This window comes from Ambystoma mexicanum, chromosome 14 (assembly GCF_040938575.1).
Source record: "Ambystoma mexicanum isolate Mex_15411 chromosome 14, UKY_AmexF1_1, whole genome shotgun sequence".
Classification (NCBI taxonomy): domain Eukaryota; kingdom Metazoa; phylum Chordata; class Amphibia; order Caudata; family Ambystomatidae; genus Ambystoma; species Ambystoma mexicanum.
In genome coordinates this window covers 289,183,269-289,201,144 of record NC_090940.1, presented here as the reverse complement: position 1 = coordinate 289,201,144, position 17,876 = coordinate 289,183,269, and the positions used below count along the sequence as shown (strand labels likewise).

At 48.6% G+C, this 17,876-nt stretch overlaps 1 protein-coding gene across 2 annotated transcripts in view; it reads left to right on the top strand.

Moving 5' to 3' along the window:
- The first annotated feature begins 16,684 nt into the window (after nt 1-16,684).
- NEMF (nuclear export mediator factor) overlaps nt 16,685-17,876 on the top strand; it is a 1,733,781-nt gene continuing 1,732,589 nt past the window's right edge. Inside the window, exon 1 of one of the 2 annotated variants that reach the window (XM_069637407.1) lies at nt 16,685-16,924. In XM_069637407.1, the coding sequence (XP_069493508.1) occupies nt 16,866-16,924 (59 nt within the window). In that variant the 5' untranslated portion in view covers nt 16,685-16,865. The remainder of the gene's footprint in view (nt 16,925-17,876) is intronic. The other variant, XM_069637408.1, reaches the window with a different exon arrangement.

The following is a 17,876-nucleotide window of genomic DNA, read 5'->3' as shown; positions in this document are numbered from 1 at the left end:
CCTACCGCCGAGTTTGCCTACAACAACTCGATCCACTCGGCTTTGGGACTTAGTATTTTTTTTTACCTATGGCATACATCCCAGAGGCATTCTCCCCGAGGTTTCCCCTTGTACCAACATACCATCTGTTGATAGTACTCTACTAGAGATTGCCCAAGCCCACAGGACGGCCCAGGCTAGCTTGGAAGATGCAAGGCAAAGATAAAAGCGGTTGGCGGACCGAAACCGAAGTACCAACCCTACCTTGAGGGTAGGATCCAAAGTCTGGCTCTCTACAAAATATTTGCCTCGCTGGGTTCATCCATCCAAACTGTTGCGCCGATTCTTGGGGCCTTATGAAATCATCAGCCAGATCAACCCTGTTGCCTTCTGTCTAAAACTCCCCAGGAGTCTTCATCGTATTCATCCAGTTTTCCATTCTTCTTTACTTCAACCGGCTGAGGGGAACTGTAGAACCATACAAGTACGCAAATAGTTGCAGGACCAAGACCCCGATGAATATGAGGTGGCCAGGATTCTTGACTCACGATTTTGCAGGGGAAGACTGGAGTATTTGGTATCCTGTAAAGGCTATCCTTCCGAAGATTCATGGGAAACACAGTCTTTGTTCATGCACCCCATCTTGTCCAGAGATTTCATCGCTCCCATCCTGCCAAGCGGGTTGTCCCCGAAATCAGAGGGGGCATACTGTCCTGCACCTGCCCTCATGGAAGACCTGGGATCGGTGGAGGTTGAGCCACCATTAGAATGTGCCTTTATTGTCATTCTCACACTTTCTGTTGTCGGTCTAGTCTTTTTCAAGATGGCCACCGCCGGGAGCTCTTAGTCCTCCCACTCCCGACGGTCTCTGCGTTGCAACTGTGTTTGCTTTGCTTTCCGCTTTGTTGCTACGCTCCTGAGTTTTCAGCTGGGCATTTTGCTGCCTTTTCCTCCCTTGTTCTCTACCCTGCTGGTTCTTTGCTGCACCTCCTTCTGGTGCCTGCTCGCTCGCTTTTCTGCCTTACCTTTTTCCCGCTTTGATTCTGGGTCTGCTTTCTGCCCTTTTCCGCCCTAAGGCTTCGCTTTCTTTCCTTCCCTCTGGTTAACTTTGTTCGCGGATCACTTCCACGCTCCCTGGTTTTCTCCCTTCTCGTCTCGCTCTCCCCTCCCGTTTACCTTCCTGCTTCCCAGCATTGGGCTTTCAGCGGCGATATTTTCACTGTGGCTAGTCCTAAGACAGCCTTTGGATACCCTAGCACTTGGTTTCCCATTTACTCCTGTCCGGAGCACCACCTCCTCATCCATCCACCTGGGAATACCGGCAGGAGTAGCATCCTTCTGGAATATTACTGCTGCTTATCTCCAAGGGTTTTTTTTGTGCCTCACAGCTTGTTTCCCCCTTTCCTGACTGTAGCGGGACTGTGGCCACCGGTCGTCTGTTACCTACTAGAACACTGTGGCGTCGTCCTGCGGCAGACCCTACCTGCATAAAAAGAAAACCAGCCTAAAAGACAAACGAAGGAAGGATCAGAAGGTTCAGCTCACCTCCTCCTCCGGCAAAGAGACGGAGACAAGCAGAAGACCAACTGGTGAGCGTAACACCAGGCCAGAGACTTACTCGGTCGATCCCCTTCCCCATGTTTTGCTGCTAGTATGGGGTCCCCAATGAATTTTTCTTGACTGCTAGCCAGTTGTAGGAGCTCCTCCCTTTGCGCGCACAGTTCACAGCGTAACTCATGTGTGTCTAGTATACCCTGTCTGTTCTCACCCTCGCGGATTTTGTTTTCCAACACTCGCATGGTTCGTCTTATGGCCTTCAGGACCTCCCACTCTTTTGAGATACTGCATCCCCTTATATAGGCCTTGAAGGCTTCCCATATCACTCCCTGATCCAGGACTGAACTTACATTTGCTTGGAAGTAAGTACTAATATCTTGCTCAATTTCGGCTCGGAAAGCTACGTCCTCAAGGGCTGTGGCCCTAAATCGCCAACGCAGTGGGCCAGGGGGGCATTTAGTGACCTCAAAGCGGGCCAACACCAGTGAATGATCGGACAAAGTCGGGGAAGGATGGATGCCTCAGTGACGGTCCGCAGTATAGGGGTGGTGGCCATTATATAATCAATCCTAGAGGCGCTGCTGTGTACTCCCGAAAAGAATGTGTATTCCCCGATGTCTGGGTGTTTCTTCCGCCACACATCGAGCAGATCATGGTATTGGGAAATGGAGGTCCATGCCCTCACCGCCCGTGGGAGGTTCAATTGTGTTGTTGCTGTCTAGATCCAATGTAAGGGCGAGGTTAAAGTCGCCTGCCCATATGGTCTCGTACCCCGGGAACTTGTGAATATGACTGGCGCATTGGTGGAAAAACTCAGGAGAGTCAGTGTTGGGTGCATAGACATTTATGAGGAGAAGCTTAGTGCCTAGTACCTCTTCCGCAAGCATAATGAATCACCCGTACTCATCTTTGATCGGCTCATGTAGTCTATATTGTAGCAAACCATGTATGTAGATGGCTATCCCTCTGGAGTGCAAGGTGGAGGAGGAATCATACATACATGTGAATGTCTCATCCCGGTAATCTGGAGAGGGGCACCAGGGGCCAGGTGAGTCTCTTGTAGACACATGTTCGCCCCACGGTTCCTGCCATAGTCCATGATTAGTCACGATTTCTTCTGATTAGTGAACACCCTTACATTCCAAGAGAGAGTTGTAAGAGTAGTCCCAGATCGCCCGCCCAATATCTGGTTAGTCATGTCTCCGGTGGAGTCGTGGATAGTAATGTCAAGGGGTATGCACCGGGATCATGCGCTGTGATATCCCTTTCAGTCGTTTGTGTTATGTCAATGCAGCCCGTGTGAGTATTTGAACATATCTCAGTGTCCTTAATATCAAAAACTATTAAACATTCCCGCCAATTAATTGGCTTCCCCCCTCCCTTGTCCCTCCCACGCCAGAAACAATAACCTACCGGCTCTCGACCCTCCCACCTTCCTGTAACTAACCCTAAGTTTCAAACAGAACAGTCCGCAGTGACTGCGGGAAGTGAAACGCTAGAGGCGGCCCGTGTACTCTGGGTGGTAGCAGCCTCAATGGTGTCGCTACTGGGCCATGCTCGAGGGGCTCCGAAGTCTTATTTTAATCATTCATGAGAGAACAATTGGGGGTCATCCTACCGTTGTGGTTGTTCATGGGCGATGCAGGGAGTGACCAGGCGATCCTCCAGGATCAGGTAAGTGCGATGTGAAGCGCTCCGCAGCTTCAGGTGAGGTGAAGACGACGGTGGACCCACTGTGCTGCACCCGGAGCTTGGCGGGAAACAGCTCGCACATTTGACTCCTTTTTTGCGCAGGGTTGTTTTAGGTGCTTGGAACATTTTTTGCTGGTCCTACACTCCTGGGCTGAAGTCTGGGAATAGTCGGATTGTGGAGGAGCCCCAGCGCAGCTCGCACTTTTGCCTGGCAGAGCAAAGGATAATGTTGCGATCCCTGTAGTTAAAGATCCTAACTATTAATCGGGCACTTGGGGGTGCCCGGGGGAGGCCGGATGGCTAGGGACCGGTGGGATCTCGAGACCATGAACCAAGCAGTCAATGGGGGATTGTCCAGGATTTCCACAAGCAGTGTTTCAACAAATTTCTCCATATTTTCGATAGCCTTGAACTCTGACACGCCAAGTATTCAGATATTATTCTGTCTGGAGCGGCCCTGCAAGTCCCCATTCTTGGCCAAGACCTCTTCACTGTTTGTTGCATTTCGGCCATTTCCCGCTGGAGGGTGGCAACATGGTCCTCGCTGTCTCCAATCCGCTGTTCCGCTTCAGACACAAGCCTGCACAGTTTATCTATTTGAATAGGGGATATGTCAACTTTGCATGTTAGAGCGTCAATGTTTGCCCCTAGGTTATCTGTACTGCTCTTTAGGGCCAGTAGTGTCTGATTCAAGCCTGCCACGTCTAGTTGGGGCGGGGTTTGGCTCGGAGAAGCCGCTGATGACGGACGAGGCTGGTCAGAGCGAGGAAACTGATCCATCCTGGCTTGCCATTTAGGGTTTACCATAGTAGTGCCAATCTCAGGGTGATTAACTGCAGTGACGTTGTCATGTGATTCCCAGATAGAATTAAGGCCACTGCAGCATAGAGAGGAGGTGTCGTGAAGTACTAGGTTTGTGAAGGCACAAGGTGTCCCCGGCCAATAGTCACTGGGGGGGGTGTTCGGGGCTGGAGTCCACCCCTCTGTGAGAGAGGCGAGTGTGCTTGCTGTTACCTCCTGGTGGGATACTTCTCTTCAACTACTCCATAGCCACCCAGAGAAAGTGATTATTAAGCCCCCAGGGGTCTGGGTCCATGTGATTACAAGCCTGGTGATGTGCGTTGGACACCTTATTTATATGTCTGGGGGCTGGAATGCCGGGATCAGGGCAGATTATGAAAGGTTGTTGCATTCTACTGACATCCCTAGCCACGGGGTGCGGTTCAACAGTGGTATATTCTATTATTCTGCCGTTGCCTCAATTGCTTTTAGTCCAGGGCACTTCTTGTGGCGTTCAGATTGTCTAGGTGTGGGGCGGGTTGGCGTTGGGGCCCCCCCCCCACCGGCAAGCACTGGGCAGGGTGTATAGGCACTGGGGTCATTATGCAGAGCATCCACCACAGCGCACAAACAGAATCTGCCACTTACTGCTATACCAATGAGGCACTGGGAATTAACGTGGGCCACCCAAAGCAGCGACTGGCCAGGTAAACAGGTAATGCCAACTATCAGGCCCACATGGCTGCTGCAATAGGTACCCCCTCCAAGCGAGGGCTCTGCTCTCCCCTTCCTCTGCTTCTACGGTGGAGCTCGGTGCTGCTGATGGTGCCGGAGTCGGGAGAGCAGGTGTTTGTAGCTTCGGGAATGGGAGTAGGCACAGTTCAATGTGTGGGATCTGCTACGGCAGACACCAGCTGCAGCTGGTCCTGTACGTTGTTTACCCCAGCCCAGGTCAACTCCGGCGAAGGCAAAGAGGCCGTTGTCCTCTGGACAGTGGAGTCTGCGTCCAGACACAGATGGGGCAGGGGCCGCAACTGGAGTCTTCCCCCTCTGGTCTTCAGGATGCAGTTGAGCTACCCCCCAGGGGCCGCCACAGGGGTCCAGTATAGTGCGGCGGCCACCAGTATGGGGTCGGGAGGAGCACTTCACCTGCTCAGCACAGCGGGACTGCCGTCATGCATGTTGGTTAGGGCTGTCCGTAATAGAGGAGGCCAATACAGTAAGGCTGGGAAGGGGGATGGGGCGTGCCACCTCCTGTAGTTGTTCCAATGAGCGGCGTGGGCCACGTATTTCGTCTCACCCAGCAGGGCCCCAGGCAGGGGGGCGGGCAGTCCCATAGTGGCCGCCAAGGGGGCAGGCCACCCCACTCAGGAGGATCAGGGAGGGACACCATGGTGGGCAGTGCAGCTTGCGTTCTCCCTTCACACACCCCAGACTGGACGCCCCTGCAGCAGCAGCCCAGTGAAGGTGCATCTCGTTACCGCCCTGCTCAGGCAGCCAACCGCCGTGGCGTAGGTGCCCCTCCCTCACTCCGTCTCCAGCAAGTCAGGCAAGGCCAAAGCCTGAAAGCATCGGCCCGCTTCCCCTGGTGTGCCGGTGCTGCCAAATCAGGGCTCAAAGGAAGCCCAAGTGTTCATGAATGCAGATGTGGGGCTCTGGATGTCGAGCTGGGACCCACAGTGGAGGATATTCCGCAGGATGTTGAGGCTGTCGCTGGAGCCTCTCAGGCAGCGGCCATTTCCAAAGCCGCACAACAGCACCCCCCAAAAAAAGTACACTCTTCCCACTGTTGGTCTTCTTTTGAATTCTTTGGTCTCTTTGATATTTGATGTAGCCCAACAGGCGTACTGAGCACCCCACCCCCAAATAGTATGGGTCTGTGCTTCATCCTTCAACTTCCCTTTTTCCTACAATTTCCTTGTAGATGTGGATGGGTAAAATGTCAATCCGCCATTACTCTGGTCTCATTAACATCTACTTTGGTCAAACAGTGCAGCTTTTCTCTTCTGACTGTCGAGCTGTTCACCATAACGATTGTTGGTCTGTCCTCTTCTGAGGACTCGTCACCCGCCATGTCTTCTCTTGCTTCAATAGATGACCCTTGTCTTATTTGCCAGTGGCACGCTATGGCAATATGTCCAAATCTCTTACAATTCATGCATTCTTTGTTTCAGGCTGGGCACACCCTGTCATTTACCAAATGGCGGGTGCTTGTGCACCTGTGACATTTTAAAAGGTTCTTTTTGCTTGTCCCTCTCTTAACTGGCATCAATTCTGGGCCTCTTTCTATTTCCTATGTATTCAATGGCATGTACCTCCGCATCTTGCAAACTTCTTGCCATTTCCTTGCACCTCAGCGTGGTCTCTTCCGCTGCTGTGGCAATCTGGATGGCTACATCCAAGTGCAGTTCCTTTTCCAATATGAACTTGTCTTCCACTTTTGCTGTTTGTGTGCACTACCAGCATGTCACATATCATGTTTTCTGTATTGTCCCCAAATTCACACAGCGCTGCCATTTTAAGCATTCTTGTGACATAGTCATTCACCGGTTCTGCACTCCCAAACTTCCTGTTCTAGAACTTTATTCTGTGCAACACTGTGTTTTCTTTATTGGAGAATCTTGACTGTCCTTCTGAAAGCTTCTTTGCATACATCATCCTCATCATCTGCTACCGATTCTGACTTCAATCTGGCAATCTCTGCCCTTCCACCCCCATGGCATGTAGTAATGATAATGTGTTATTTATATAGCGCCTTAATCCAAAGCACTTTAAAGAGCACATATTTACATACAATGGGCCTCATTACACGGAAGGCAGTGAACCATGGCGGTATTAGCGCCATGGTTCATGCCGGTAAAATACTGGCACCGCCTTGGTGGAAAGGGGAATTACCGCCCCATTCCAAGGTTGGCGGGGCGGTAATTCCCCCTTCCACCATTGCCCTTCACCATTCCCATTTTTGCCCCATAGGGCTCTATGGGAATGGGGAAGGCGCTAATTACGGTACCGTAATTAGCTCCACTGGTCCCTTTGCGGGTTGGTTTTTAACGCCTGCAAAAAGCAGGCGTTAAATTCCCCAACCCGCAAAGGGACCTCGTAGTAAGGCGGTAAGGATTTTCCGGTACCGGTAAAATACCGGTACCGGTAAACCCTTTCCGCTTACCGTGTAACGAGGCCCACTATCCCCCAACCGAAAATAGTACTATTGGTACTGGCATGGCCTTCATCCTTGCTCTGGCGTAATTCCCCCCTCCCAAGGCTTCTACGTACGTTGTGAATAGGGGTTCCCATTGGGGGTGCGGCATCGCTGGTCCACCTGGTGTCTGCAAGAAGGCTGGGGTGGTGCTGCTCCTTGCATCATCTTCTGCAGTGGTGGGCTTGATCACTTATCGTCGTCGCCAATTATGTTGTATCTTGTAAAGATGACTCCAACACCAACTGTTATTTGACTCTCCAGCATTCAAACACAAGGACTAGTTACATTCACTGTCCATTGTAATTATAACCTTGTCTTTCCAAGTGTGCAGCTGTAACATGAACTGCATGCTGAGGCCTGTTATGCCTCTAAGCAGGAGGAGCCCCGCGCTGCGGCCTCTCTCTTCAGTCTCTCGTGCAGACTTCCTGTGCGCGGAGTTAACATTCTTTGCGCACGGTGAAGTCTTGCAAGATGACGGTCATGGGGCGCTCTCACAAGACTCTCTCTCCACAGAGAACACAAATAAAGAAGGACAAAGAGTGTGCCCAATAGAAGGGGGGTGGAGGGGTAGTCCTGGCAGGGCCCGAACACGAGTGACATTTTTGGCCTCTGCTGGGGCTGAACCCCACACACTTAAACCTAGTCTGACGAGTACCTGCACTACTTTTTTTCCATTTAAAGCAGTGAGCATGTTGGCACAATTCCTTCCCAAAACCGCTCACATTCTCAGATATTATAAGAGGCTCCTCCATGTCAGGCGTGAGAAACTGATCAATCCCTGTCACGGTACGTGATAACTTGAGAGTAGGGTGGCCAACTGTCTCGTACTTTGCGTGATTGTCCCGTAATTGGGGACTCTGTCCTGCAGTTTGCAGAGGGGCTGTGCGGGAAACAGGTTATCCCGACTTGCTTTGTTCCCTGGAGTTTGACTCTCGGGAGACAGCAAGTCGGGACAACCTTCCTCCAGCACACCCACTCTGCAAACTGAAGTGGCCATCTACACAGCACGGCGCTGGCGCCTGCTGCTTTCTTTCTCTGGGCCTGACACAGACTTCATAGCAATCACACTGCACGTTAACACGCCAGCTTGCATCTGGCGCCTCCTGACTTGGGAGTTTAGAGAAGGTTCTCTTATTGATTTGAGAAGATTTAGTCCTTGCCTTCCCTCATGCACGCACCCCTAACTCCACTTTAGTGACCCCTAGTAGTGATTTATTTACCGTTTGAAATACACTACAAGTCGTCTTCTCGTTCATGGCCACGGTAAACTTTAAAGCTCTGGCAACCCTGGACCCTGCCCAACCTAATAACTACCGGCCCATTACAACGGTTCGTCTTCTCGTTCATGGCCACGGTAAACTTTAAAGCTCTGGCAACCCTGGACCCTGCCCAACCTAACAACTACCGGCCCATTACAACGGTTCCTTTTCTTCTAAAAATCTTAGATAAAGCTGCACACATGCAGATACAGTCCTACCTGGAAAACAACTCTATCTTAGGTAAAAGGCAGTCCAGATTCCGCAAAAGTCATGGCACTGAAACCGCTTTACTAGATCTGAAGAACCAAATTACCCTAATTCTAGATAAAAGCAAGCCGGCCCTTCTGCTGCTCCTAGACCTCTCGGCGGCATTTGATTTAGTCGATCATGCCATCCTCACGAACCATCTCACTCAGGCCGCACATTTTTCTGAACAAGCCACAAACTGGATCACCTCCTTCCTCGAAGGAAGAGTAATGAAAGTGTTTTCCAATATAGCTAACGCAGAGCCTACCACCATCAGGTATGGTGTCCCTGAGGGCTCATGTACGGCTCCTACCCTCTATAATCTTTTTACCAAACCTCTCTTTGATAAACTGGACGCACTTGGGATCACATACACCAACTACGCTGACGATACCCAAGTGCTCCTCCCGCTCACAGGACTCTACCATCAAGACGCAGCCACCCTCCAGAATATATACGCCACCATCCAAGCATGGATGGCCACGAACGGCCTATGTCTTAACGGAGATAAGACCGAAATTCTCATCCTTGGTCAAAAATCCACGCTCACGAACCTCGACCCACTCTACACCAACTTCTACACAGACAATTGTGTCATCCCAGTTCTACCATCTGTTAAAACACTAGGAGTCCACATGGACGCCTCACTCTCCATGGACAAGCAAGTCAACTCCATTGTTTCTGCCTCCGCCCTGAGCACTAAGCTCATTAATGCCATCAAACCTTTCCTAACCAAAGATAACTGCCTTTCTATTGCCAGAGCCACCATTGGAGCCAAACTAGATTATTGTAATGCGCTATTGGCTGGCACCTCCAACTCCAATCTCAATAAACTCCAAACAACACAGAATAATGCACTAAGAGCAGCTCTCAATATACCAAATAGGGACCACATCGTGCATGCCAGAAAGGCAGCACACTGGCTACCTGTCAAAGAGCACATTACATTCAAAATACTTACCACCGCACACAAATGTATCAACCTGTCTGCACCTGTCTGATACGCTAGCCAGATCTCACTCCACCAGACCAACTAGGCAATGCCACACCAACCAACTTAGGGTCCCACGCATCAAACGAGCTAGAGCAGGTGGAATAAGTTTCCCCTACATTGCCTCTAAGCTATGGAACGCACTACCTAGCACGCTCAGAGCAGAAACCTCTCTCACTGCCTTCCGAAAAAAATTGAAAACCACCTTGTTTAACTAATTCCTCTTCCTTTGTGTCGTTTACTCTTTTCTCCTCCTCTCCTGTAGCTACTACTCTTCTCTTGCAACTAAGTAATGACTTCACTGTATGTACAACACGTCATTTTCATATCTGTAATAAGCGCCACGATGCCCTCTGGGCTGCCTGTGCGCTCAACAAATGCGAATAAATAAATAAATAAATCCTCTGCCACCTCGCTCTGTTTTCCAGTACCCCTCCTGCTCTAGTCTTTCTCAAACAACTCAGGTTTGCACCCCCCCTTGCTTCCTTTCCGCTTTATTCTGGTGGTGCCCACCCCCCTCTCTGTGTCTTTTTCGTCTGTTCTTCTTCCTCACCCCTTTCCTATTCCAGTCCTCACTTGTCCAATCCATTTCCCCCTCTTCGTTATTTTCTTACACGCCCCTCTGTTCCTATTTAACAGCGCCCCCACCCCTTTTTCTCATCTCTCGCCCTGTTTCCATTCACCCACCCTGCAGGAGGACTGCTAATGCTCTGACACCTGGCTTCATTCAAATGCGAATGCTTTGTTTCTGTCGTGATGGTCATGTTTGCAGTTAAAAAAACATGACCATCACCTCCCAAGCACACACCATTGCATTTTAATTAAGCCACGTGTTAATAGCCATTAACACATTAAAATTACAAATGGGGCGGACCAAACGTGAATGACGCTGTAAGGTCGTCACCGCTTTGTGTGCAAGTGTCCCATAAAAGGATATCAAAAAGTTGGCCACCCTATGTAGGGAATTGCATGTAATGATTTCGGCTCGCGGTGGTCACGCGCGCTCTGTGTCAGTGTTCGGAGCGAAGAGCTGCGTGACCACGGGGAGATGGTTGAGGACGCGAGATACGAATCTGAGAGGAGCAGCTGTTGAAGGCTCCGGGGAGCTCCGTAAATAAAGAACTTTAAATCCCAAGTTTGTGTCGCGTCAACTTCCTTCAAGTGGCGACGAGGATATACACACACGGAGCTCGCCGTGGAGCCTGGTGACGTCTTCCTTACGGCCAGGAAAGAAAAGTGCGCTGCCGCCAGAGACGAGGAGATTAGGCTGCTACAAACATGTGAGGAGCCGAGGTGAAGGGGAAGGGAGCCGCAGAGGCTGTCTCAGCGGCACTGGGAAGTGTGCGCTGCAGGGGGACAGTCTCCCCTCCTCTCTCTTGCTCCGAGTAGCTGTAAGAAGCAAACAGCTAGTTCCTGGTTGGTGCCGCCCACCCTGGCTCATTGGATAAAGAGGTGAGGAGCAAGGAAAAGGGGGGTTGGGCACAACCAGAGGGGGAGGCTCACCAGAAAGGTGGACAACAATTGGCTATTACAGTGTGGGAGCGTCTCCACGGACACATTGCGACTTTGTAAAGGCAAGGAGGCGGCAGAAATAAGGATGGTGTTGGGGGAAGTGAATATATAATTAATGAAGTGCCACAGTGCAGCTTAATCACTGGGAGATTAGTGCACCTGAAGAAGTGAACAGTGTTGTCTAGCCGTGAACTAAGTGACATTTAAGGGAAATTAAAGCACCTAGACACACATAAAGATGGCGGCAGCTAGCATGGCACCCCCACCACCGTTCCTGGCTGAACCCGGGGCACCACCAATAAGGTGGGACAGGTGGAAGAGGCTGTTTGACACGTACCTGGTTGCCATTGGTGGGGACAAGTTTGCATCAGCTAGGAAGGAAGCAATTTTACTTCACAATTTGGGAACTGAAGGCAGAAGCGTGTATGATGGATTGCCTGATCCTCCACAGCTGGGCCAAGGAGAAGTGGATCAATATTCCATGGCGGAAAGAAAGTTGGAGATACACTTTGAAGCCAAAAAGAACATAACTTTTGAGAGGCATAAGTTTTTCCAAAGGACACAAGGTCCACAGGAGCCAGTGGAGAATTTTGTGGCAGCATCGAGGTCCCTTAGTCACACATGTGAATTTGGACTGCTCACAGACTCTCTCATAAGGGATCAGTTAGTGCGATGTACTAATAACGTAAAGATACAAGAGAGACTATTGTCCAAAGACGCATCACTGGAAGTAGCTATCGAAACGGCAAGAAGTATGGAACAGACCCAGAAGTACATAACTAAGATGAAGGGAGAGAAGTTGGAGGGAGAAGTGGCAGTAGTGAAGGGGTTTCGTAAAGGAGTTTCCAACAAGGAGATAAGATGCTACAAGTGTGGAAGTAACCGTCACATTTCGACTAGCATGTTCTGTCCAGCCAGAAACATATCTTGTCTTAAATGCAAGAAAAAGGGTCATTTTGCGAAAGTTTGTCGTGAGTCGGGAGTGGTGCAGAATATTGAGGAAGGAAGTAGGGTGCCCGAGCAAGAAGAAGATGATGCAGAAGGGATCTGCAGCCAGACAAAGCATATACTAGAAGTGTCAGAGGTATCTAATAAAAGTGGAGCACCTTTAGATGTATTCAAGGTCAACGGGAAGGCAATAACAATGAAGGTGGACAGTTGTTCGCCGTGGACTTTGATGTCGAAAGCAACATTTCTAGGTCGCATGCAAGGAGATGTGAAGCAACTGAAAGAACATAAGATCGAACCTTATGCGTATGGGAATGTGAAGATTGAAATTGTTGGCATGTTCCAGACTTCAGTCTACTATAAAGGAAGAAGCTGCGAAGCGGAGATATACGTTACTCAAGAAGGTTCGACACTCCTGGGATGGGGTGAACAGTGGAAGTTGGGTATTAGAATCCAAGCGAATGCGGAAAGGCCTACAGATGTGGCGGAGCTGAAGGATAGGTGGGAGAAGGAATACCCCAAAGTGTTTCAAGATGAATTAGGAGTACTGAAGGGATTTGAACATCATATTCAGCTGAAGACAGGAGCCACTCCAAAAGTGCACAAGGTGAGGCCAGTGCCTCACGAACTAAAGGAAAAGCTAAGAGTGGAAGTGGAATCACTGCTGCAAAGGGGAATAATAGAGAAAAGTGAAAGCTCTGAATGGCTGTCGCCAGTGGTAGTAGCAGCGAAGGCAAATGGGGATATAAGACTGTGTGTAGACTTGCGAGACTTGAACAGAAATATCTTGATTGATAGACACCCCCTGCCGATAATTGGTGATGAGTTATCCGTATTGAACAATGCTAAAATATTTTCAGTCATTGATCTTTCTCAAGCATATCATCAGGTTCCACTGAAGGAGGATTGTCAACAATTGACGGCATTCATTACAGTGTTTGGTACTTTTAGATATTGCAGGATGCCGTTTTGGCTCGCTTCGGCGGCAGCTGTATTCCAAAGGGTGATGGAGACGGTGCTGTGCGGAGTGAAGAACATTATTATTTTTCAGGATGATGTTCTGATACATGCGAATTCCACCGAAGAACATGAGGGGGTGTTGAAAAAGGTGTTAGATAGATTGAGAGAGGCAGGATTAACGGTGAAAAGGAGCAAGTGCAAGATTGGAGTGCACAGGGTTGAATTTCTTGGTCATGAAATAGATGAAAAGGGTGTGAGGCCTAAGAGAAATTTGGTTGAAGCAGTGAAGGTTGCACCGGTACCAGAGAGTAAGGAACAAGTGAAATTGTTCCTAGGTTTGGCCGAATATTACCATAAGTTTGTGAAGGATTTTGCAAAAGTATCGATTCCCCTCAGAAGTTTGCTCAACAAAGGTGCAAAATTTGAATGGTCAGCAGAGTGTGGTGTGGCTTTTGAGTGTATCAAGCAAGCGGTGAGCGAGGCACCATCCATAGGAAGGTTTGATCATAAGGATAAAATTGTTTTGGTGGTTGATGCGAGCATGCTGGGACTGGGAGCGACATTGGTGCAGTATGACAGGGATAATACTGAAAGAGTTATTGCGTTTGCGTCTAGGACGTTGAGGGGTGCAGAGTGCAAATATTCTGTTATTGAAAGAGAAACCTTGGCTATGTTCTGGGCAGTGAATCATTTCAAGTATTTCTTGTGGGGAAGAAGATTTGTGGTTAGGTCAGATCATAAGCCCATGGTTCAACTTTTTGAGAGTGGAAGGTGGGCGTTAGGTTCCCCAAGGATTAGCAAATGGGGTTTGGGGCTCCAGAATTGTAACTTTGATGTGAGCTATCTGCCGGGAAAGAAAAATGTGGTGGCGGACTGTTTGTCCAGGTTGCCAGTAAGTGGTGGATTTGCAGAAGACAGAGAAGCAGAGGAGGAGTCAGTTGTGGCAGAAATACTGAATGCAGTTAGCAAGGTTGAGTGGATACGAGAAGAGGATACTGACGAGGAGCTTAGTCTTATAAAGGACTGCACCGTGAAGGGATGGCCTGCAAAGGGAGATTTGGATAGTAAATTCAATAATTGGTGGGAGATAAGGGATGAATTGAATTTGTGTGGGGACAGGCTAAGAAGAGGAAGATGTGTTGTTCCTCCGCAGTCTATCAGGTCGGTGCTGGTTAGTTTGGCTCATCAGGGTCATCCGGGAGAGGCTGCCATGAAAAGAAAATTGAGGCAAAATTATTGGTGGCCGGGAATCGATAGATGTGCTGAAAGATTTGTCAAAGATTGCATGACCTGTCAAATGAGTGACAAGTGCAGAGTAGTGAGGGAGGCCCCTTTGATACCAAATGTGGTGCCAGACCAGCCTTGGTGCAAATTGGCGGTGGACATTATGGGTCCTGTAGCAGGGCTGGGAGGTGGCCAGAAGTTTTTATTTGTTGCAGTGGATTTTCATTCTAAATGGTTTGAGTGGGAAGCGGTGAGAGAGGTTACAGCCAAGGAGTTGATTTGTTTTTTAGAGAGACTGTTCCTTAAAGAAGGGGTGCCTAGTGAAATTGTGTCTGATAATGGGGTACAATTTGTATCCGAGAGTATGAGGAAATTTCTTGCAGGTTATAGCATTAAACACACAAGGACAGCGTTGTACAATCCTAAGGCAAATGGTCTTGTTGAAAGAATAAATAGGTACATAAAAGGGGGTCTGCAGATGGCCATGAATTCAGGACAACCGTGGAGGGAAGTATTAAGGTTATTGACGTGGAATTATGTCACCACGCCACACTCTGTGACGGGTGTGTCTCCTTTCGTATCACTGAAAGGCAGGGAACCTGGGACAAGGCTTTGTCCAGGATGGTTGGGAATGGCCAAAGTGGTAAATGTTGATAGGGAACACATTATGAAACTTATTACATTGAGTCAGGAGAGAAATAAAGAATTGTTTGATGACAGGAGGAGGGTGAAAGAACAGGAATGGAAAGTTGGTGAAGAGGTGTATGTTAAGAATCCTAGATTAGTAAACAAATGTGTGGAAAGTAAATTCCTGGGACCGAAGAAGATAAATGCAGTAAAAAGTAATGTGGTTATTTTGGAGGGAGGTGAAGTGTGGTCAAAAGGAAGGTTGGCGAAAGTAGGTGATGTGAATGTCAGTAGGTCGGATGAGAAAGTAAGGGAAGGTGTGGTGAAGGTTGGATACAGTACGTTAGGAAGGGTGAGGAAAGAAGATGTTGTAGACGGGAAAAATGTCGGAATTGATAATGAGGAGAGAGCTAAAGAAGGAGGGTCGCATAGGACCAGATCAAAACCTGTGTGGATGAGGGATTATGAAAATTAAAATACCTTGATCTCATTACGTGAAAGAGTAATGCAAACGCAAGATTAGTATTAACATTTTAATTATTACCTGGAGTGATCGCATCTCCTATGTTTTCAGGTTGATTAGTTAGTTTGTGACCGTCTTTTCTTTGTGTGGTTAAAATTTTGTATTCTATTATAAAGGGGAAGATGTGTACGGAATTGCATGTAATGATTTCGGCTCGCGGTGGTCACGCGTGCTCTGTGTCAGTGTTCGGAGCGAAGAGCCGCGTGACCACGGGGAGACGGTTGAGGACGCGAGATACGAATCTGAGAGGAGCAGCTGTTGAAGGCTCCGGGGAGCTCCGTAAATAAAGAACTTCAAAGCCCAAGTTTGTGTCGCATCAACTTCCTCGCCCTGTTTCCATTCACCCAGCCTGCAGGAGGACTGCTAATGCTCTGACACCTGGCTTCATTCAAATGCGAATGCTTTGTTTCTGTCGTGATGGTCATGTTTGCAGTTAAAAAAACATGACCATCACCTCCCAAGCACACACCATTGCATTTTAATTAAGCCACGTGTTAATAGCCATTAACACATTAAAATTACAAATGGGGCGGACCAAACGTGAATGACGCTGTAAGGTCGTCACCGCCTTGTGTGCAAGTGTCCCATAAAAGGATATCAAAAAGTTGGCCACCCTACTTAAGAGTGTGTTTTTCCATTATAATAGCAGGACTACAAGTCTCGGATAGTAGAGGAAAAACCTGGACTGCTTGAGCTACTCACTCACTGGAAAGCGTACGCGTACCTCGACAGGTCTCCACGTACTCTGATCACGATCGCGCAATCAGAAGAGTTCCTATATTGGGAGAGAAAGGATGGAGGCGGGGTGACATTGAAACTGAAAAGGGATCCAAAACAGAACTACGATTAAGCGTAAATATTCGAAGCGGCCATCTTGTAAAGATGCTATTTTCATATTATTTAACCGAAAGAAAACAATATTCGTTAGCTCTGAAATGGGCAATCTACTCAAAGAACGACAATTAACTTTATTGTAGATGATTTAAGCTGCTGAATTATATTTGTCTTCTGAAATAACAGAAACTGACTTGTAAAATGGTATATTAGATTAAAGTTTGAACCAAATATTGCAATTATTTTAGTTTTTTGAAGGGTTGCTAAACAATTTTAAAACACATGTTTGCTTTTGTTTTTGCATTGTCTTGAGTCGCAGCCGTTGATTTAAACATGACCAAGTCTCTACAAGCATGGCCGTCGGGCTACCGCATCGCAGTATCCATTACTATCTGCTCGATTCCTGTCGCTTCGGAGTCAGCATGACTAGAGTGTGTCTTACTGGTTCCCACCGTGGAGTTGCTCTGGCTGGCACTGTGGACTGATAACATTGAGAGAATCATCTCTGGACTTGATGCCCGCTGACGCGCAACCATGAAGGGCAGGTTCAGCACCATCGACATCCGAGCTATCATCGCAGAACTCAATGACAGGTACATGTGACCAGGGCAAAGGCCACTAGAATGAATCTAAGTAACATACAGCACCCCAAACCAGGGGGTAGATCGAGTGGAGTATAAGAGAGCCAGGTCAGATACTGGCATAAGTCCACAATTCCACAGAGAAAATGAGTCTTGTATCGACGGGAGACTCGCATCTCAGATCAGTAAGACTCGAGTCCCCTGACAAATGGAAGTATCTTTCAAGAAAGAACTCCTGAAACTAGGAGAGGAGCCTTTCTCATACTCCACTGTAAGATTCTGTACCATAGGTGCGGGGAGAAGATCTAGTTTTAGTTACACTGGGACAATGTAAACACCTCTTCTTCACCATTTCCCCCTGCTGCAATCGTATGGCCAGGTAGCACCATCATAGCAGTACCTGGCAAATGCGTATTCCCATGCCTAGTGTAATGACGAGAAAGAGCCTTGTAAATTGGAAGTAACTTTAATCTTCAACCTGAACAGCCGTGTCTTTGCCGCTCTCTCCCCGTCTTTCACCCCCGTTCCTCCAACCGCCAACGACTCAGCACGAGCATGGAATTCACAGGAGAATTCCACGCTCGTGAAGAGAGCACAAACCGGCCGAGCCATTACAACACTTCTCCCCCCGTCACACACACACACACACACACACACACACACACACACACACACACACACACACACAGGAAAAGAGCGCGAACATGCCCCAAACACCACACCTAGGAACTGGGAAGAAAAGCAAGGGGAACACAGAGAAAGGGAACACAGGGAAAGAAGATTGCCTAACAGAAAGGAGGAGAAGATTGGCCTAAGGAAGACATAAATAAAAATCCTCAATCATCGGCAAACTCTAGGACAAAGTCCTTCTACTTAGCTGGCACTTTCTTCACTCTCCTTCGGCAGATACTTGTGTCATTGCTAGTCTCCCCAGAAGAAGTAGGCTCAGTAGGCCCCACTTCCC